The sequence below is a fragment of the Engystomops pustulosus genome, chromosome 4, assembly GCF_040894005.1.
Source record: "Engystomops pustulosus chromosome 4, aEngPut4.maternal, whole genome shotgun sequence".
NCBI lineage: Eukaryota > Metazoa > Chordata > Amphibia > Anura > Leptodactylidae > Engystomops > Engystomops pustulosus.
In genome coordinates this window covers 50,542,436-50,565,192 of record NC_092414.1, presented here as the reverse complement: position 1 = coordinate 50,565,192, position 22,757 = coordinate 50,542,436, and the positions used below count along the sequence as shown (strand labels likewise).

The 22,757-nt window shown below is 36.0% G+C and overlaps 1 protein-coding gene across 1 annotated transcript in view; it reads left to right on the top strand.

The window, feature by feature from the left end:
• GABRA1 (gamma-aminobutyric acid type A receptor subunit alpha1) overlaps positions 1-22,757 on the top strand; it is a 95,407-nt gene that overhangs the window by 64,273 nt on the left and 8,377 nt on the right. The window contains exons 6-8 of the mRNA XM_072145894.1: positions 312-394; positions 3,196-3,339; positions 19,006-19,158. Coding sequence (XP_072001995.1) covers positions 312-394; positions 3,196-3,339; positions 19,006-19,158 — 380 coding nt within the window. The remainder of the gene's footprint in view (positions 1-311; positions 395-3,195; positions 3,340-19,005; positions 19,159-22,757) is intronic.

The window sequence follows — 22,757 nt, the reverse complement described above, 5'->3', positions numbered from 1 at the left end:
GGCGTTAGTGAGAGACAATAGAAATAAGAAAGGAAAATCAAGATAATGTAGAAAAGTATGAGTAATACTAAATTGCAGTTGAGTGGGAACATTTTATGGTGCTTTGTGTAAGTATATGACATGAACAAGTATATTTGTCATAATTTTTATAATTGCCTGACACTGAAGTTCCAACAGCACATTAAAAGCTGTGATATATATTATTCTAAAAATTACAGGCTTGTACACTTAATCTATGCTAAAGACTGCAGAAGAAAAAGTGTCTAAGTAGAATGCACTTGAATAAAAAATATTTTTTTCTTTTTTTTAAGGTTGACTGTGCGAGCTGAATGCCCTATGCATTTAGAAGACTTTCCTATGGATGCTCATGCCTGCCCCCTAAAGTTTGGAAGTTGTAAGTATTCTATAAAGGACTTCGATGAAATGCATTTTTTTGTAATAAAATATCGAGCATTACCAAAAATTATGACAGTATTTTTTTCTTTTTATTAACAAATTAAAAAATATGCAGTTTAGTTTTATATTATACTTCTGTAGATTTATATAAAAAAATATCAAAGCCAACTTAATGTACCAGTATTTTCAGTAGGTGTTTTGGAAACAGCAGTGTAACTTTATGGAAATATTTGGACCTCCTTCAACATTTTGGACATTTTGATATAGAAACTCGGTCCATTCCCATAAAATGCTGCTATGTTATTTTTATATTTAGTGATGAGCAAATCTATTTATTGATTTGTAATTTGTTACGAATCTATCAAGTGTCCAAACCGAACCAAATCAAATTTTTTTTATAATTCAGTTTGGACTATACAATGTTGCCCCAATTGTTCTGGAAATTCAGATATAACCTCATGTAGTGCTCTTAAAAACACTGATTTATTATTTATAAGAGGTTTCTGTAATTTTCTATAATTGGTTCCATTAAGGTTTGGGTTAGCAATAGGGTTACCTCTAACCCTAATGATGATCCTAAAACTAATGCTTACCCTATTGCTAACCCTAACACTAACTCCAATGACAAAAATTGTAGAAAATAAGGTAAACAAGATAAAACACAGTTACTGTTAAGTTTATTGTTTTAATTAAAGATCATTTAAAAAGCCTAAATGTTTATGTGCAAGCCCCATGGTTTTATAAGTAAACTTTGTTATAATTTTGTATATGAATTAAAATGATCCATTTCTTAATCATAATGTTTAAAACTATGTTTAAATATCTTATTCAATGGATAATATGAAGGGAAATAAACTAATTTCTGCTACTTCCTAACTGAAAGGATTATGCATTTTCAATTTCTTAGATGAAATTAAGGGAGATGAATACTTAAAACTGGCAGTAGCTAGATCATCATTTTTAGCTTTGATGGCTATCATTTCTAGCTGATTATCTGACCTTTCACCTGCAGTAATGGAATGGTAAACCCTAATGAACCATAACCATAAGTTTGAGATATTGACAGCACCTGTATGTGTAGGAGAAGGTTAAGTAGGGAACTTATTTTTTTTTATAAATGTAATTATAGAATGTAAATAAATAGTTTAATTTCAAAAGTACTTATATGTACTATATGTAGAATATTGAAATAAGTAAACAGGATGGTTATATTCCTTTTGTATTCAGGGTACAGAGCAAAATGTATGGTTTACATTTCAAAAAAGAAATGCAGCCCAAAGCAACAGTGTTCTGAAAAAAAGTAGAGGGCATTCTTGATTGAGCATCCAAAACCTTCATGTTTGCCTGTCAACATGATATGCAAGTGGTTTGTACTTTTCAATTGAGTCCGTCTACATCCAACGTATATGTACAATTATAAATACAGAGTTATAATAACAAATACATAGTTATAAAATGAGAATTGTATTATTGATAATATAATAGTCAAACGTAACTGTTCCAAATGATGGCATCCTGTTTGGGGCTGTTACTCCCTGTTTCAGTGGCCACTTATTCTACTATTAAAGATTTTCATCAAATTGATGGAAACAGAACAGGAAGCTAAAACCAGACATAAAAGATTAATCAACATCTGAGCAAAATTTAAGATGATTAAAGAGAAAAAAATAATACAGGAGGGATGTTTTCAATGATATTGTAGTTCCACAAAATAATATCCTGGAGGGATAAACAGTACATGGACATAAATGCCTTAGTAGCAGATGCAATTAGATACAGGAACTATAGAACAGGTAGAACAGCACTCTGAAATGTAGAACTTCAACATTAAAATAACACTTTATAATGTTCATATCAAAAAGACATGTTACTGTGTCTCTTATAAATGACCTACATGTTTCTAACATTCATATCCTTACTTGTGGTCTCTAGGGAGACATTACATATTCACGTTACTCAGGGTCTCATGGGACACCATGAGAAAGGACATGAAGCAATGTCCAAAGCATGTAGGTCACATATAGGAAACATATAGGAGACATAGCAACATTTTTCTTAACTGTTGTGAATAAAGAATAATATTTTAACGTTGGAGTTCAAACATTCCGAGTTCTGGATTAAAATGTTCTATAGTACCTGAATGATTAAAGGGAACCTATCACAAATTTTTAATAAAAAAACCTAATGACAAGTTCCCTCGGCACCAACAACATTTCTCTTTTTTCATGCATACCACTATGTCCTTTATACCTCCTAACTTTGTCAATTCAGAACAAAGCATAGAATGAGGGTCTGAGGGTCATGCTGAGAGAAACAGTGCATTTCATATATTATATATACCTTACATACCTCTCTGCTTCTTCTGGCAGGTTAGCAGGTATGGCTGCAAAGTTCATTTTCTAGGGATAGAAACTATGCATTTTTTGCATAGGTATAGGTAACAATTACTTTAGTGCTATGGGAACCAGTCATTACATTTATAAGTGAAAATCTGGTGATGGGTTCCTTTTAAGGTCAAAATAATAAGGTACATAGCACTGGGTCTAAAAAATGTTATGTTGTCCAAAGTATTCAATCAGTATCAGCTGTCATTGGTTTCACAATCAAAGCTACACTGAGGCTGCTTGCCATTGGCAACAGGGAAAGACCTCAGAGATATTTTTGAGATATTTTCATTATTTCGAGTCTGCACCCATAGTAAAAATTACAGATATTGGGCATCTCTAGGTACAGATATTGTATATTAAACTTTTTTTCTAAGGATTCTGGAATAATGAACTTAGTTTTCTTTTAAAACAGATGCATATACAAGAGCTGAAGTTGTATACATCTGGACACGTGAACCATCACAATCTGTCGTAGTTGCTGAAGATGGCTCCAGGTTAAATCAATACGATCTTCTAGGTCAAACGGTGGCGTCTGGAATTGTTCAATCTAGCACAGGTTTGTGAATATTTGTACTTTGCTTTCACATATTGTATGCTTTACATCCTATTGACTTCTCCTGTCTAAAGCAATAGAGTCTCACTGCAGCAGCAGATGAGTTGCTATGGCAACAGGAGAAAATCTAATGATCAATTATTGTCCAATACTATCATTTTCAGGCTTAGTTAATCCTGGTAATGATGCCCTTTTCAGCATCTGAAGCAAAATGAAAAGGGCAGATTATAAATAGTAAGTGGAGAAGTAGATTTTAGGACTGTTTAGATTGCTAGAAATAATTGTCATTTATTCTAAATTGCAATTGTTCTGAGAAATGTACATTCTGTTCTCTTTTTGGCGTTGCAATTTTCATTGGTATGTCAAATTAGTATGTGACTGCTACTCATCATTATAATAAGAAAAGTGTATTTCAAGGAGACACAGTTTAATGTACCATGTAAACCAAAACAAACTGGAGGTCTAGTTTATATCACCGTGACATCTCATGACCTTGAATATGTCACCTTACTTCCTTGTTTCTCAGGAACGGAAAATTACGTGTAGTAAAAACATAGAACGTTTTGCTGTAAAAAAAAAAAATAGAAAAAGAAAAGACACCAAAATATTAAATACATGTGCTACTTATAGTAGAGATTGAAAAAATGAAGAGTATATCATATATTTGATTAAATAATATATTACATTGAAAACTGTATGTGAAAAATGTGTTATTGGTGAAGAGACTATAGGTAAAGCAATGTCATCAGCCATTTGACTGTCTAATATCAAATGGGAATATCCATCATGGTTGAATATCCTGTGGTCCACCGTAAGGCTTTTCTACAATATGGAGGATCATCTGCTCCACTGTATATTATGTACTGTCAGCAAATAGAAAAAACAAAGGGAAGAGGAGATGTCTACCTGGAACACAACTCTGTAATGGTCTATTCAAACATCTGTAGAGAAAAGGGTACTCATTTTAAAACCCCACATAATTGACCTATAGTTACCACGTGACCATTAAAATGTAATTTTTACTTGTCACGAGTGTACATAAAAAACTGCAGTTTTATACCAATAAAATAAAATTTAAATTTTAATGGTTAATTGGTAACTATAGGTCAAATAGATGGTTTTCTCACATAAGCACCTTTTCTCTACTGATGAAGAGAGGAAAGAGCAGAATCACAAGCACTTATGAAAAGCTTTGCTTACAGAGAACTGCCCATTTCCAAACAGTGTTGAATAGATTTATAAAGCCAATAAAGTCAATGGCAACCAAATCATAGCTTTAATTTCATTTTAGAAACAACAATCTGATCCTTGCTCATCAGAACAAGAACAGGATCAAATTCTTCCTAATAAATGGAGCAGAAGGTCGAGCCTGTTACCTGCAGCTCCATTTAATGTACATAATGGCAATGGCCAAGCAGATCACTCTGCTGTCTTCAGCTCTGTCAGTGCTTGGCACTGTGCTCAGCTATTTATGACACTTCTAAATACTTGAATTACGTACCTTTTCATGAATTATAAGGGAAAGCAATTGCTATTTTCAAGGACCCAGTGGTTTGATTCATACCAAATTAAAAATAAGAATTACACTTGGGAAAACCCCAGAAAGTGTTCCATTCACATATGTCATTTACCATTAGTTGCCATTAGTTTTAATTTCTCCTAATCAGAATCTTTGTTGCAGTTTTACAATAATTGCTGCAGACAACTGTATTATGGATAAGCACTATAAGGTAAAAGAACCACTCTAGTTACAACATATAATTCACTCGGCAGAAATCTTAAAGGAAATGTACTATATGGTTACAGTATTGCACACCAAACACACTTACGTGCTGGAGTCTTCCCCTTCAAACAAGATCCATTCTTCCTTTATCTTCCAATTGCCTACTTTTATATACAATTGTACTGTAGAGTTATGCAAATGAGCCTTAGGGGCTCCTATGTTCATCAAGGAAACTTCTTCTGGCTCCATCTTCTGCTAACTATGATGTCCCCGGGTTCTGGCTGGAGAAGGGAGGGAAGAGGCAGGCAGTAACATCGAACAAAGGCGTGCATAATTGGTAATGATAATGATGGCACAAGGGGCTTCTGTGGTATAGACACGCGCTCCTAAGATTTATGTCACAGATAATTATGTATGAAGTGAAGGCCATTATAAGATAATGCAAAAATTGATCCTTTTTCAGGGGACAAACACCAACATGTAAGGGTGCTTGGTTTAAGATACTGATAAAAAACAGTTAATCTCTGCTGAATATGGTCTTATGGAGAAAATTTTATCAGATGACAACTCACCAGCACAAAGAGGACACGGACTGCAGTCATGAGAGCTTCTCATGTATACACAATGGGCTCCTGATACCTGAAACATTTGTTGAAAGGTTAAAGGTGTATTCTCTTCTGGGCATTCACATTCAGTTTGATAAATATTCCATATATAAACATTTCTTCAATTAGATGTTATTAAAAAAAATGTTCCTGTGTGAAGATAATTTCTCATAAATGTAGTCATTTTGTCCCTTAGAAACGAAATGGGTTCCTCGGATACGGCCACCTCTGCTGGAGGGATTGCACAAATAAACAAAAAGGTTTTGTATATGAAATGTCCGGGAGTTACTACATGTCCCACAGCCGTCCTGATGGTAATGAACGCTGAAGCCAGGCGCTCAGGCAGGATACGGTAGCGCATTGTCTGGCCACCGCTGCCAGAGTGTGACGTGGTCGTATCCGAGGAAGCTATCTGGTTTCTAAGGGCCAACATGACTACATTTATGAGAAATTATCTTCACACAGGAACTTTTTTTTAATAACATCCAATTGAAGAAATGTTTATATATGGAAGATTAGTGAAACTCAATGTGAATGCCAAGATGAGAATACCCCTTTAAGTACAATTTAGGTGTTGTTTTATATCTTTAAGGTCATATATTGCTACAGATTTTCAATTTTAGCATGGAAAATCCTGATATTATTGATAAGATTTTATGTGCCCTCAGAAAAAAACTGCCTTTCCACATGTTTCTGTTATTTCCAAAGGAAAAAAATGTATGTATTAGCCTGTGTGTCTGCTTCAGATAAAGTAACAGAAGTATAATGGAAGTTACACAAGCAAACAACAATGGAAGAGATTAGAAATTGAAATGAAGTCAATGTATTTTTAATGTACTCTGTAAATGAATAGATAATGGTTGTAAAGAGGCATTATCACTGCACGCACTTTTATAAGCTTTCAGACCCCACATTGCAGTGAATCCCCCAGGCATCCACCACAAGTGTTTTACCTGCAGAAAAGCCACACAGAATTTTCATTCTGTAAAACGCAGTCGTAGCAATAGAAGTAGTTCAATGTATAGGATTATCACTACTACTTTTTCACCAATATTGTTTTTCAAAGCTGGATTTATGATCCGTTTCATATCATTTAATTTCAGCAATCACTATGTGGAACTCAATCTTTGCAATGAAAAGATTGAGCTCCGCCTCCTGTCATGGTTAAAAAAGTGGCCTAACACGCATCAGTAACTGGCAGCTTTCAGCTAGTTTCGGATGCTTGTTCAATGTCTGGAGAATTACTGCTAGAACAAATTCAGCTGCTAGCCCTAATAAATTGGTAAACTCAGGATCGGACTGACCCAGGCTCTAACACTTTAAAATGGGCCCCAAAGATCCAGCAGAAGACAAACCCATTTTGGAATAAAGAGAGCAATCACTTCACTATGGTCTATTTCTCATACATTATAGTAGATCTAACTGATGATGGATCTTACATGGGGATTTTATGGACCAAGGTATGTGTAATAATTGCTCAGGATTTTATTTTTAAGCTTACAGATTCCTTTCTTGTTTTTAAAATTCACTGATAAAATTGCCAGCCTTGTGTTTGCATTGCTGAAGTCCTTGAGTTCCTAAAAGATGTAATGAGTAGATCAGAGCAAATAACAAGCTAAACACATACAGTACAGAATATTTTACTCCAATATATTTCTGTGTACATATTACATGGCTAACAAGGGATTTGCTCAGTGACATGTTCACCAGATGGGTCACTTTATGCCGTGTGTACACAAAATAATGAGCAAATTTGGGCACAGTTGTGACCCCTGTGCTTGCACGTGTCATTTCAGTAGAAGGAGTCCTTGTTAAATGATGAATTAAAATTGAGCTCTGTATGCTCACAGTGGGACTGAGTACACTGGTAGTGAGCACCGGATTACATGACACTTGTTCACATATATACTGCTGTTATTTTGCTGGTACCTTTAACAGGTTCATTAATTCAAATGATTCAAATCTAATTTAAATCTAATCTAAGAGTTAGATTCATGCTGAAGATGCGCCAGAAATCCTGAATCTGGCACACTCTTTACTATAGACAGGAAAACTGCACATAGTGCAGTTTGCACTATTCTTAATATATATGACCAATAACAACCCATACAACAAAATAAAATTGTTACTAAACCAGTACGGTGTATGCCGTTAATGAGAAAAACACAAAATTGATGATATTTTCACATACAACCTCATAAAAACAGGCTAAAAATACCAATAAAAAGCACAGCTTGTCCCACAAAAAACAGCTCCATAAACAAAATGTTATGTCTTTTAGAACATGGCGTTGCAAAAACAAGTGAATTTCTTATTAAATGAGTTCTATATTCTCTATAGTAAACTATTACAAGCTATATAAATGGGGTATTGCTGTAATAGTGGTGACCCATAGAATAAAGATAAGATATTATTTTTATGGCATGGTGACCGGCCAAAGCAAAAGCTAAAAACCCTAAACCAGACTTAATGATTTTCTTATCCGCACCAAGAAAGAGCTAATAAATATCTCATCAATTAGCTGTTAAATCAGCCCAAATGATATACCTTATCCAGAAAAAGATATCCTCATTACAAAAAAATAAACATTTTATAGCCTGTAAAATGTTATAATGCACATCTGCTCTGAATGGCTCTCTTTCTATTCTATGCCCTTCCTTGTGCCCATATAGTAGTTTACCAACACATATTGGATATCGGTACACTCAGAAGAAATTAGCTATCAAATTTTGTGGAGCTTTTGTCATTTAATCCATGTATAATTTTTATATGAATATATAATTTTTAGTCCAAAATTAATATATTGTCTAAAAAAATTACAAAATGTAAATTCAACATTCATTTTGTTTTAACCCCTATGAAACAACCAAAGGGTTGACAAACTTCTTAAGGTTGGTTTTTCATACATTAAGGGGTGTAGTTACTACTATTTAGGCCTCTTAAAGTCACTTAAAGCTGAGCAGGTCCCTCTAAATATAGGTTTTGGCAATTTTAATAAAATTGGAAAAATTGCATCCAAAATTCTTAGCCACATTACATCCTAGAAAAATGAGAGGGTATATAAGCGACCATGCCAACATAAAGCAGATGTTTGGAAAATGTGAGTTATAACGCTATTTGGGCACAAAGTCTATATGCTTGAAAAGCAAAGAATCAAACGTTTGAAAATGAGGGATTTTTCAAAATGTTTGCCTAATTTCCATTTATTTCATAACTAATGGCAAAAGATATCATCCACATTTTTCAACTACTTTGAAGTACAATGTGTCATGAAAAAAAATCTCAAAATCCCCTGGATATGTTAAAGCTTTACAAAGTTTAATCCACTTATAGTGACACATATTGGAATTAAAAAATTAGACTTGGTCCAAAAGCCCTAAAGTGGGCTAGTCTACTAGGAATATCTTGGTTCCAGAGGTCTGGAGAGCTAGTGGCTATAGTCTGGACTCAGACCCTCAAGTCTTGACTAAACAATAAAAATAGATATTAAATATTCTGAATAGTTTATAAAAATGGAAAATTATAACTTTTTAAAAGTATGTTAAGAAAAGTGTAGATGTACCGATTCAGCCAGAAAATAAATAAAAAAATCTTCTTTGATGTTAAATAGTTTTGTGTGAAAACTACAAAAGTCCATAAGGAATGATACCTTTATTTGCTAACCAGAAAAATGTAATTTGTTGCAAGCTTTTAGGGCACACAGGCCCCTTCATTAGGCCCGGTCATCCCCTTTTACTGTAACCTGTAATATACTGCTTATCTTTCATATAGTTTATGGAAGTTCTCATATTATTGTCCAAAAAATGAAAAAGTTTGTGCAGCTCCCCTGTCTCATATATGCACACAGCACACAGCTGGTGCAGGGAACAAGTTCCTCCCACCGGAAACCATTGTTGCCCAAGAAGGTAGGTTTAAATTGTAGTCATGCAACACTGCCATTGGATCAATGGCTAAGGCTTCTTGCCGAAATGCGTCAATCATTGTTGTTTTGCGTTGTATTTATATGAGTGTGTATTTTAAACAATACATTTTGGAGAAGATATCGAACCTCCAAGTGATGGATCTATTTTCTTTTTGGCAACCTCTTATATAATGTTTATGAAATTGCTAATACTATGGCATGCAAAACAAAAGAATAGGATTAAAACACACTGGGGGTAATTTTTCATTGTTTTTTTTGTCTATGTGTTGAGGAGTGAATAGTGAACTGTTTGTCTGTCTGTGTGCTTGTACTTTTTCTTCTTTCTCTCCTTCTGCTGGCCAGCAAACCTTTGTCTTTGTCCACTATTGTTTCAACAGACAAACTAGTTTAGTATTCAACACTTAGCATTAGCTGATCTTACCTGTGTGTGCAAAACCTGATCAGAGGGAGAGCTTGGGTTATAGCTGCACCTGATTAATGCCAGGTGATGCAGAGCTGAAGCCATGCTATATGTGTTTGTATTTCTTATGATTCAGTTACTTGTGTATATTGTAAGCTCCCCTTTATTTTAAAAAGGGAGACAGATTGTAATGTTTTGTACATTATTTATGTGAGAAATCGAAGGGTGTATCCCTTTAGAACTCTAGGGGAAGATTTATCATTAGTCCTATGTAGCTTCTTGGTGTATAATAGTTGCAAATTTTTCCGCTAACATTGTTTTTTCATTTTTTTAGCAAGAAAAAAATGCAACTCTAAAGTCATGCAATGGTGTCAAAAATACAACACAGAGTGTGCAGTAAAGTTTTTGCTCAATTTTATGTTTGAGGTATCTGAGAATTTCCTGTGCAAAAACATCGCAAAAAGGCAGAAATTGAGCAGATGTTAAACATACGTGCTACTGGTGCCGTCTATTCGCATAGAACACACACTGCTGATCACATCAGAAGGCATTTAACACTGCACATACACTGGACTATAAATCACATAGACAACTGCTCAAAATCCTGCCTAATGATAAATCTCCCAATAGCAGTCTGGGAAAATAGTTGGGTATTTAATGCCCCTTGTGTGTACATAGATTGTCTCTAGGTCAGAGTGTCTGATCTGACCACAGGGGAGCTGCTTGTTCCAAGGTAGCTGCAACCTGACCCCTGAATTATCAGCATTTTTGTTGTTGCTACGTTCTGTTCATTTTTTTTTTGTTAAAACAAATGCAAGCCCTCTTTTGATCTGAAGCCTGAGTGAAGACCTTTTTAGCGGCCATCTCAACACTATGTTTGAAATGAACATAGGACAGTTTAAGTCACTTTGACATAGACCCTGCTTGTGCCAATTGTAGTATTTGCATAGATCAGTTTTGCAATACAACTGAATTCATGATTTGAGATTTGACAAAGATTTTTGTTTAAGCACAAGTTTTGGCGCATATTTATGCCAGTCCCCACCCTGGTCTATGTTTTTTACAACTGTATTTTGCAGCTGTTGCATACAACCCACACATCATTGCCGGAGGTTTTATCAAGGTTCAAAGCCACTTTAATGAATCTGACTGCAGCGGAACTCCAAAGACAGACATAGAACTATCGTAAGGAGGCTAATAATAAATTACCCCCAATAAATACATTTAAATGAATGACTTCCACCTAACACTGATCCTACTATACCATAGCATTTATGTAGCATGAACTTTAATGGCGCCGGTTGAATGGTATGAAATATGTGTTCTTTGCTGCCACATACAATTCCTCTCAAAGTGCATATCTTTCCTGCTCGACAGACCATGCCGCATTTTCCAGTGTGAGCAGCATTCACATGAAAGTGACGAAGTCAATGGCAGCCACATTCACACCTGACAGATTTCAGATTTTTGGCTTTAACCTGTCATTGGCACACTGAATGAGAATGTGAAAGTGTTTCATCAGCAGTCGAAGTAGCTTTTGTACTTACAAAGGTAGAAAAAGTAGAATAACAATATAACACTTTATTCACGTAATATATAACTTCCAATTACGTGACCTAACAATAACTATTTCATTTTACATTGCCATAATGAAAATTGGCCTTTACTAATCACTTTTGTTAACATATAGCAATGCTGACATCAATTCTTCAGATGTCTATTATAACTAGGGAAATTGTCTTAAAATGTTGCAGAAATAAGCATGAATAAAAGTAAATAAGCTTAAAAGTAATCAATAATCAATATAGGGTAAAAGAGTAAATGGCACAAGATGTCACATGAAGGGAGAAAATGCACTTCATGAAGAAGGTCCTACATCAAGGAAGAGGTTTCCCCTGGTTGAAGACCTTTCAATCCATTGAAAAATTGTTACATTTAATTGGATTGATATAGACTGTGGTTTAGCAGCAGAAACATAAGTGGATGGTACATTACATTTAGAAAGCTGGGGGAGCTGGATTCTATTTTGAGAAACAAGACTAAATCTACCCCCCACAAACTACCACTCATCAACTGCTCTGGTTTCCATGTACCAATTAAAGCACAGCGGACTGTCTAAAATGTCTTTCACAGGCTACAAACTTGAACAAGCAGTGATACTTTCCTGTTGTGGTTGCTACCAGAGCAACCTTTACGATATCAATGCCCCAGGTGTCAAGGAGCTTAATTGTATTTCATTTCACAGTTTAGTGGTCAGGATCAGTGTAGAAAGAATTGCTGCTATGCCTAAAAATCTAGAATTGTGGACCCTTTATTCTCATAGTCAAAAGTTGTCCATCTACTTCACCTTAAGGCATATTGCATCACTTGACATTATTGTGCACCAATGTCTAGAAATGAGTGGAACTGAAATGTAGGATTGGGTTTGGTGTTCAGGTGTCTTCCTGCTGACCTTGGGCATATTTCTGAGCAGCCAATCTGGTATATTAATGCCCCTAACAACTAGCCCTTGCTATTATTGGCCAGGAGGACCAATTATATTAATTGGAGGAATTAATTGACACCACTGTATCTATGCAGAAATGAATATGGGGCACTATGTTGATCAATTAGGAGTGCACTTTATATATGAAAAAAATATTTGAGTGTACTCTATATATTCAAAATCAGTTGAGCACTGTATCCATGTAGATTCATTGGGGTTGACAGGTTATATGTAAATGAGTTGTTGGGACAATGTTTAAATGCATTTTTATTGGAAAAATAAAAATTGCAAAATTAAAAAAAAAAATTACTTAGTTTTAGTGATATATTTCAGCCTGGAAACCAGTTCTGGTACTGTATTTTTACACAGATTCTGGTTTTGGTTTATTTCTATAAAGAGCCTGGTTCTAGTGCTGTATTCATTTACTGAGCTTACACATATTGCTTTGCTTCTGTATGTAGCCCAGTTCTGATGCACTATTTCTGTATGAAGCTTGATTCATGAGCTGTATTTATTTACCAAGATTTTATAATCAATTCAGGGAGTTGTGCCATATTAGAATTTGGGGTTAGGGATTTAATTAATCTCAAATAAAAATGAAGCCACTGGTAATGCTCACAGTTTAGGGGGAAGAAGTACAGTATTTTTTGGACCATAAGGCGCACCGGAGTATAAGGTGCACCATCAATAAATGCCTGCTAAAATGTCTAAGTTCCTATATAAGGCACACTGGATTATAAGGTGCACCTGATTATAAGGATGAATGACCAGCAGGTGGCAGACCTGTGCACAGTTCAAGGCAGCCGTTGTCTGTCAGTACAGTTCATATATAAGGCGCACTGGACTATAAGGCTCACCTTTGATGTCTGAGAAAATCAAAGGATTTTTTGCGCGCCTTTATGGTCCGAAAAATACAGTACTCTTTATTTTTTAATGACTTCCAGGAAGTATGAACTATATGTATCAATAGGACTGTACCAGTTCTGGTAGTCCTAACATTCCTTTTTATGTTAGAGAAAGTCTGTGAGGGACATTTCTCAAAGAATTGCATTGCCTTTTTGGCATAGGAAAGTGAAAAAAATAATTGCAATGGAGTTTTAACATAGAAATAGTGGCTTAAACATAGATCCACTCACTGCAGGTGCAACACTGTGTAAAGCCGTTTTTTTGACTAGTGATTTTTTAAATAATTTCATAAAAATAGCAAGGCCACTCCACTACCCCGGGTTTATGTGCTAGCGATTGTTTTACTCATCTTGTAGTTATTTTGCTATTATTTAAAAAAAAAAATCCCAAAGATTTATTAAAGGGCTTACTCCACTTATATAAATCTGATGGGACTCGGAGCTCCGCAGGAAGTGATAGGACTATCGCCAGGGGCTGACTAATGATAAATAACCCCCTGGGAGTCCTGCATTCTGCAACATGAAAAGTTGATTGACAGCAATTCTTGTATGACATGCATGCAGGGAAAACTGTCAATCACTCAGTAGGTGGGGGAACCCAGAATTCCAGGGTTACTCTCAAAATCCTGTATAAAAAATGTAATTGCTTCTGCATCAAAATTCTAAATCAAACCAAATAAATTATGTATGACCAAACTCAGCAACTATGTATTTACTTTATGATGTGCTTGGTCAAGTTCAACCTTGTCACAACAAATGGATTTTTATTTTTAAAATCACTCAATTTATAATTGATGGATATGAAATAATTGTTCAAGGTAATTGCTAGGTAAGTAACAAATGTATCTGTTGTTGCTCCATCAGGGTGTCAGCAAAGTACAAATTAATTTTAAAACCAGTCTTTATTCTAAAATATATAAACCATGTTTTGTAGGTAATGGTTGCTGTCAATCATTTTCAAAAACTCACTTTATAAGAACTGCATTGTTTTTGTACTCCATGACAAAAAGTACAATGTAAAAACAGATGGAAATAACAATTATGGTATAACTAATGTGCTAATGAATGTGCTATACTTCTACATATTACAACTGCAGAAGCTTTTATGACAATCTATTGATCCATATGGAATTCACACTTTGCACCCTAAAGAGTTTCATATCTACTGTGAAGGCTTTCTACAATATTTGGGTATGTATCTGTAAGCTTTTTGGCATATTTATCCAGAAAAACACAAATACTGATGTTTAATTTGAGGATGTGCTTCACGATCTCAAATTTGTTTTAATGTTTACAGCCAGTAGAATTTCTAAAAAATATACCCATCCACCCCCAAAAAAAGAAATATGTATATCTTTTTATCTGTGCTTTTAGTGTTCAACTTATTTCACTCATTTCATATCAAATAATAACATAAAGGAAATCTTCCATCAAAATCAAGCATGGTAAACTAGGGACACTTACTCATAGATCCAGGCACTGTGACTGTGGTAATCTTCCTATATATGTTTTCCATGGTCAACTTGTTTCTAAAATCAACCTTTAAAATTATGTTAATGAACCTGAGGGGTTACCCTAGCATCTTGTGTTCTGGCTTTACAGGCTGTTACACTATTTCACTGTTCTTCCTTGTTCCCTCTGCACTTATGCAGTACTTCCTACTTTTCTGAGGGAGTCGGGTGAGATAGTTTATGAACCTGTAAAGCCTGATCACAGAGGGGCTAGGGTAGCCCCTCAGGTTCATTAGGATAATTTAAAAAGTTGATTAAAATGAACAAGGCCATGGATAACAAATAAAAAAATATTACCATAGTCACGATGCTTGATTTTGATGGTAAATTGTGGTAAAGCACAATAAGAACAATATATATCAAGAACAATACAGGCAGTCCCCTACTTAAGGACACTCGACTTACAGACGACCCATAGTTACAGACAGACCCCTCTGACCTCTGGTGAAGCTTTCTGAATGCTTTAATATAGTCCCAGACTACAATGATTAGCTGTAAGGTGTCTGTAATGAAGCTTTATTGATGATCCTTGGTCCCATTACAGCAAAAAATGTTTAAATTCCAATTGTCACTGGGGCCAAAAATTTTTTGGTCTGGATTTACAATTATAAAATATACAGTTTCGACTTACATACAAATTCAACTTAAGAACAAACCTCTGGACCCTATCTTGTATGTAACCCGGACACTGCCTGTATAATGAACAAAGGTGACACCAAGTTCGCTTATTTCCTCTACTAAAGATGAATGTCGAAATTCTACTTTGCCAAATTTTTTTAATTAATTTCGAGTCTAAATTGAGTCAGTCAAAAATCGATGTTGCTTAAATTTTCTGAAAAATCAGTACTTATCCCCGTCTAAAAGCACAGATATAAAAATCTCATAAATCATTTTATACATTTTTTGCAATTTTTTTAATGACTGTATTAGCTAGACGCCATTTTGAAACATTTATCCAAAGCGATTCAGAAAAGAGCAGATTTTCTCATCTCTATCCTGCTCTTATTTATGCAAGAACAGGATCATGCAATGATTGCGCCTAGTACTGCATCCACTCTGAGGTCCGTTTTTGGGGGCCCAAACTCATGATGTTCGGCATGGATCCAAATATTATTAGGTCATTTCTGCTCGTCAATAGTCACCATGCAGTGCCCTTTTAACTTAGTTAGAATATTAAATAAGTGAGGACCCATTTATAATGCATTTTCAGAAGCATTAGAAGTTTTGTCACATTTCTCTCTTTAGCTTTCCATCCGAGCATAAATGCCATCATCCTTCTAGGCTGGAAGTAAAATAGTGTATTTGAAATGCTCTGTGCATAATCCACCAGCAATGTCTAGACATGATTTTTTAGACTAATTCCGATTCTCTTAAGCGAGAAATGAGTATTCTTTTATCTTCTAGATGGTGAAAACATTGATGTTTAAAATATCGGAATTCGGCAGATTACTTGTTGTTTACATTAAGTATAATGATTTTTGAAATAACTCTGTAGAATGCATACAGAATGAGGATCCTTATTCTTTTGAAAGAACGAGTACAATGTAATGGATATAAATCAACAATAGCCCACATTTGTTAAAGCGTTTGCACCAGATTTCTGTCTGAAATTGCACAGAAAAGAATAAGCAAACTGCTTGCACATGTATTTATGAAGTGTCTGTGTTAGTTTTGTGTCGCGGCCTCACAAGACAGAAAAAATGTCCACCTAAAGGGGTGTGTTAGTGCTTGGTGAGTTTGCACCACATCTATTACTGACGTACCCAACAATTCTGCAGCATGAACAAAGTGCTCCAAAAAATGGCTGCACACTTCCAAAGCAGTGCAGGAGGTGCTAGAATAATGAAGATCGTGCACCAGTTTTGATTGATCTGGCGCACTCTGCCCACTCCACTGGCAAACTGCACATTTTGCACTAGTTTTGAGAAATGTGTGCCAATGTTTATGTAAAACAAATGTCCATAAAAGTATTCATATTCCTTAAAGCAAACTTGTCATCAGGACACACATTTTCACCTAATGATATTCCTATTTTTAAGGCCTCATGTGCACAACATTTATGGGGGTCGTGATCTGGCTGTAAAATTTTTGGCCAGATCATGGCCCCCATAGTGGTCTATGGCACTGAATCATGGTGACCATGATTAAGGACGGTTAAGCCGTCGGAAACGTGTTGGTGGATGGAATCTACACTGTGGATGTTTTTTGATACTATTACTTTCATTTACCACTCCTGCACCCTTTCGCATGCTTGCCCAGGTTACAGCCCAGCGCGCACTTGTTTGTGTGTATCCAACCTAATATTAATTCCTCATCTACTTCTATAATTCACATTATTGGTTTCACTCCCTCCTCCTGCTCTCCTATCACCTCCCTCCTTTCCCTCTCCCTCAAGCAGCCATTAGCAGACCATAGTGGTTGCAGGAAGGGTGTCACTTCAGAAGCCTCTATCTTCTGTTCTATAATACATACAAACATGATTTTATTGTCATATTAAAGATAAGATTTATGGATTTGTGATCTACAGAACCAGAGATACAGGCAGCTAAATACATAGTTGTAAATGCAGTAAAGAGATAACTAGGCACGCATCAAGCCAAATTCTTGTTTTATTTCATCAAAAAACAATCTATATAATTTCTTTGATCTTTTGGTCAAAATATTCTGCTCCTCAGAAAATGGATTGCTGGAGGGTAAGGCACATGGCCGTGTGGTGATCTCAATACTCCAGATGCTATCAACCAATACGGCCACGGGACTTCTTACTTTCATACTCTTACTCTCCACAATCCATTTTCTGAGGAAGGTTATATTTTGACCAAAACATCAAAGAAATTATGAGGATTGTTTTTTGAGTAAATAAAACAAAATTTAGCTTGATGACTGCCGAGTTATCTCTTTATTATTGATTGGGTTGGTACCCTACTCTTCCATCTGCTTTGCGAGTAGAATGAGGCATATAAAGACATATTATAGTTGTAAACACAAGCTGCAGATAAAAATCCAGTTCTCGTCTATTTTTAACTCCTTGTGTGTTTAGTTTTGTAGCTCACAAAGATGAGATTTTTATCTCTATTACAACACAAAAGGCATGTTTCTAGCTTCTGAGGTGACATGCGAAAATGGGATGAGAAGAGTCATATTTACTTGACTTTTGGGGAGAGGTAAACAGGTGAAATTTTACATAAAAGAGGGAATTCAAGAACTGACATTTCATACCCTACCAGAGGGGACTTGTAGTTTAGTGGGGAAAAACAGGGGAACTGTGTAAATTATTATAGTTCCGGGGCGGCTGTTAGGCTGGCAGAAAAGACATCCTTGCATTATATTTGTATATGTGTGCAGCCCATGAGATTGTGCCCACAAGTTTGTGCGCAAGAGCCATTAGTCTGATTTTTCTTAGATGTATCCTGTGTTAAATTTCATGTGTGCATTCCGGCCTAACATTACTGCCTGGTGTGCACACGTTTTTTTTTTACCCAAAAAGTTGCATAGTTGGTTGTCCTGTTTCCTCCTGCCAAGTTCCACATGTGAGACCAGATGAGCTGTTGTACACTTTTTTGCAACTTTTTCAAAAGTCACAGATGTCGGTTCAAATAACTTTAGTCTAAAATAACTGATTTATTAGATAAATAATGTGAATCCTTCCAATGTTCCAAAATGGAAAATTCATAGAAAACGGGCAAAAAGCAAACAGCTCAAAATGTGGGACTATTTTGCACAAAAAAAACTGAAAGAAAAAAATGATTAATCTCCCTTCTTGTTTTTTATTGTTTTTGTATTTTTTGTCATGCATTTGAAACATGGGTCGTTATGTAGAAAAACTGAACATGTCACATTCCTGCTGTTACATAATTTAGATTAAAATTTGTTCTTGTAAAATCTACTTTGATGTTTAAGTGGAAAGTGCATTTCACAAAGATTTTTTGATGGAATACTGTATGTGCCTAAATAAAAGTTTGTTTGTTAAACATACAGTATATACCCTTAATGGACAATTTATTATATAGTCACTAAGATTTCTGTCTACCTTTCTATATAAATTCTCATGAATGTGCACAATTAAATAACACAGCTCACAGCGTAAAAAAAATACTAAATTTTGCTTTCTATTTTAGGTGAATATGTTGTTATGACAACTCATTTCCATTTAAAAAGAAAAATCGGCTACTTTGTCATTCAAACGTACTTACCATGCATTATGACAGTTATACTGTCCCAGGTATCATTTTGGCTTAACAGAGAATCTGTGCCTGCAAGAACTGTATTTGGTAAGTGCTTTCTTTCTTAAAGTAAGGACAAATGTTTTGCTGTAGAGTCTATGAATAAGGCATGAATAGTAGGAGAGACTCTTTGATAATAACACCAACGAGCTGTGTAATGCAGAGAGTGTGACCCCAATGTGCCAAGGATCTGGATTTGATTTGAGGCTACTCCTATGGTTTTCCCCACTCCCATATGGAAATTTCACAGTAGGGGATCATTGTCAGTCTCCAGAAGGAGAACTTTTACTTCCTGACCATAGTCACAAGTCTCTCACCCAGTCAAACCAGTTCCCTACACTGTACAAAGTTTGTGAATGTAAGTACCTCTGCAGGACACATGGGATGGAGAATAGTGATGAGTGGACCTAAACAACAAAGTTCAAGTTCGTACTGGGTCACCTCCTCCAAACCCTGAACTTCATTGGAAGTTCGGGTCCATGTCCAGGTTTGGCTTAAATATCCTCCTACCTCTGGGATTGATGCTGTCATCGATGGCGGAAATTAACCCTTTAAATACTTCTGGCAAAGTCGTCAGCTGCATTTAGTGGCTAAACCAGGCTTGCCAACACTAGTTATATCTAAATTGGAAGAAACGATCATCTCCCTAAGTGGCGGTGCACAGTGCTGCATGTTAGGACCTGCGCATGCGGAATTTGATGCTGCCGGCAACAATGCAGGGAACATTTAAACAGTAGGCACCAACGACTGTTGTTGGTAGCACTGATCATGGGTGTCACTGGTGAGGGGTCCAATACCCGAACACAGATTCGAACAGTGTTTTTAAAAACATACTTAACTTTGTTGCTCAGTTAATAGCTATGCAGAAGGTGACTTACATAATTTGATTTACATGGTGATTGATGTAACCATCATTAGCAGCCCCCCCAAGAGCACATGTACACACCCTGCAATCTTCCTTCACTATGAGGAGGAGGGAGTATTGAAAAATTGTAGCTTATGTGAGTTTGTGACTCAGATCACTGAAGATGATAAACAACAAAACCTGCCTTGTTATTTAGCAAGTAGGTCTTGACTGCTTTATTCGCTTCTGTTATTGTTATAACTATATCCTTATTTTGGATATTTGTTGTTGAAAAGATATGCACATATCTGGCAGATTACCACATCAGTAAGAAGATCATACAAATATTCATGACTTCAATAAAAAGTAGGCACAAGCAGTATTGTATATGGCAAACAAATCTATGGATAACAACTAATTGGCTAAAGCAGCCACTGTTGTTACTACCTATTCATTTAGATTTCTTTGAATTGATGCAGAAGGGAAAAAAGGAAAAACCTATCTGAGCAGTTTTGCTGTTACAGCAGAATATACATTATAAGTTATTTGTGCATTTGATGTTTCCTTAGGGAATAAAATAACAGGTTTCCCAAAATCCTATTAAATGCCATAACACATTACTTGTAAGTGATACTTGTGGTCATCAGTACATTCCTGCAATTTTCATAGCAAACGATGTGGAGAAAACACTGCAGTAGATGTAATATATTAATATCTTCAGTTGTCAAGGTAACTGTGAGATATGTGATGTGCAGAACATGTTCAGAAGCCACCAAAAAAAGAGAAAAAATTCGACTTTCTGTTGGATAGTCTTGAAATAGTGCTGCAATCTGATGCAGCTTTCACACAATCCATAATAATGAATATAAATTTTAATCTCCAAACACGAGGAATGACCATCGTCATTGCAGTCAAGACACCAGCTTAGTCTATCTAATGGCACATAGTCCAGATTGACCATAAGGCCATTTTACCTTCTCCCCAGCTTCTATGACTGGACATTGCTGGGACGTTTTACTCTGTTGCTAATGTCGAAGAGACAACTCATCTATGCACATCCCCCTCATGTAACAATGTCTGTGGATTCTGCCTGCAGCCACAGCAGTAGCATCAGCAATGCCTTATTACTGATTCAGTTTTTATAGCAAAGTAACTGCTTGTGATGGACAGAGAAGAGCTGCTGCATTGGCGGGGGGGGGGGGAGGGGGGAGGGGGGGGCAGAAAATTCCCCTGTGATACAGAGAAGGACAAGAAAGTTCTATCATTCTTTTACAGAGAGTAGAGATACTGGTCGGATGAAAAGGTGTGAAGAGATCTACTATTTTCCCTACGTAAAAAATAAAAGAATTGAATATTGGAAATGTTACAAAAATACTGCACTGAGGACATTTTTAATATAATGCATCTGCTTGAATCGTCTGGACCCAACAGGTCAAAAAAGACCATGATAGTAGGAAAATCATAAAAATTCTTAGTCTTATAAAATATCCTAGTTATGTAATTTCACATGTAAGCATTATTGGCTTTAAAGGGAAGCTGTAATCAGAAATTGTCCTAATAAAGCACTACCATTATGTTATCAAGCAGCTGAGCAGCTTCTAGATCATGTTTCTTTCATGGACTGGCGTGGTGTCATCATCCAGTAGATCAACTTTGAAGTGAGATGTAAATTGGTTTTATGAAGTCAAGGAGGTGGAGAGTTTAACACTAAAAGAGTTACTGTAAAGGTTTTTTTTTATTTTTCACAAATCAATAGCTCTTGGGATGTAAAACAACTTTGCCTATTATCTTTGTTACCACTATTCAGTAGTTTCTTTGCTATACCCCTCAGATTACCTCAGAGCTGCAATAGCTACTTCCTCTCCATGTGCTGATATGCACTGGAGTCCGTAGATTTGTTTATCTGTTGTTTATCAGACGGATTCATAGGAGGGGAGGGGCTGTTGTTCCCTGCTCACAGATGAGGAGGGCATGTGACAGGGTAAGAAGCAGAGCTGAATGTGTGAATGTAGATGTCTCCTGCACGGAATACTGAGGTTAAGGTTCTCGTCTGTTCCTTATCAGTTCCTCCAACCCAGTCTGTTATTCTACAGAACTTTCTCTGTTTTTCTCCTCTCCTAATGCTGCTTCCTCCCCCCACCTTGTCATCGGCAGTATCAGCTCTGTGTAGATAAACTATTAACCCTTAGTGCTTACAACGCACAGTATATAGACTTCATGTAACTGTTTTACTTATGATTTCTACCACTTATTACATGTTCCCTGCTCCTCTATGTTTTGGAAGCTGCCAGGATGGTCACCATATGCACCCTGTATGTGCACTGTGCAGTGTTCAGTGTATTTACTTGTGGGAAACTAAGTATATTTAATGCTAAATTACTTTGAGAGAGAACATAAGGCATCATGGGATTTGTGGGCAAGCTAGTTGGCCTCAGCCTGAGGGCATATACTGACAGATATTAGTCTCTGCCCACTTCACCTCTAGTGAGAGAGATTTTTGTCAAACACTTTCAAAACAGAAAATGCCATAACTTTGGAAAGAAAAGGGTGAGCAGCACAAAGTAGGCATCGTTCTGTTTGTTTTCAAAGGGGGAATCACATATAATAATTTGGTAAAATCACTATAATTTTACAGTTACACTTGAAGTCAAGCTCTCCCTGTCTCAGAATGCTCCTTCACTGTAATTTATTGTCTTATGTCCAGGGACATCATTTGACCAGATCTACTGAAGTCTGGGCAATAATGTCAATCACAGAGAAGAAGGTGTTCAGAGGCAGAGAGAACTTGACTCTCCACCTCCCT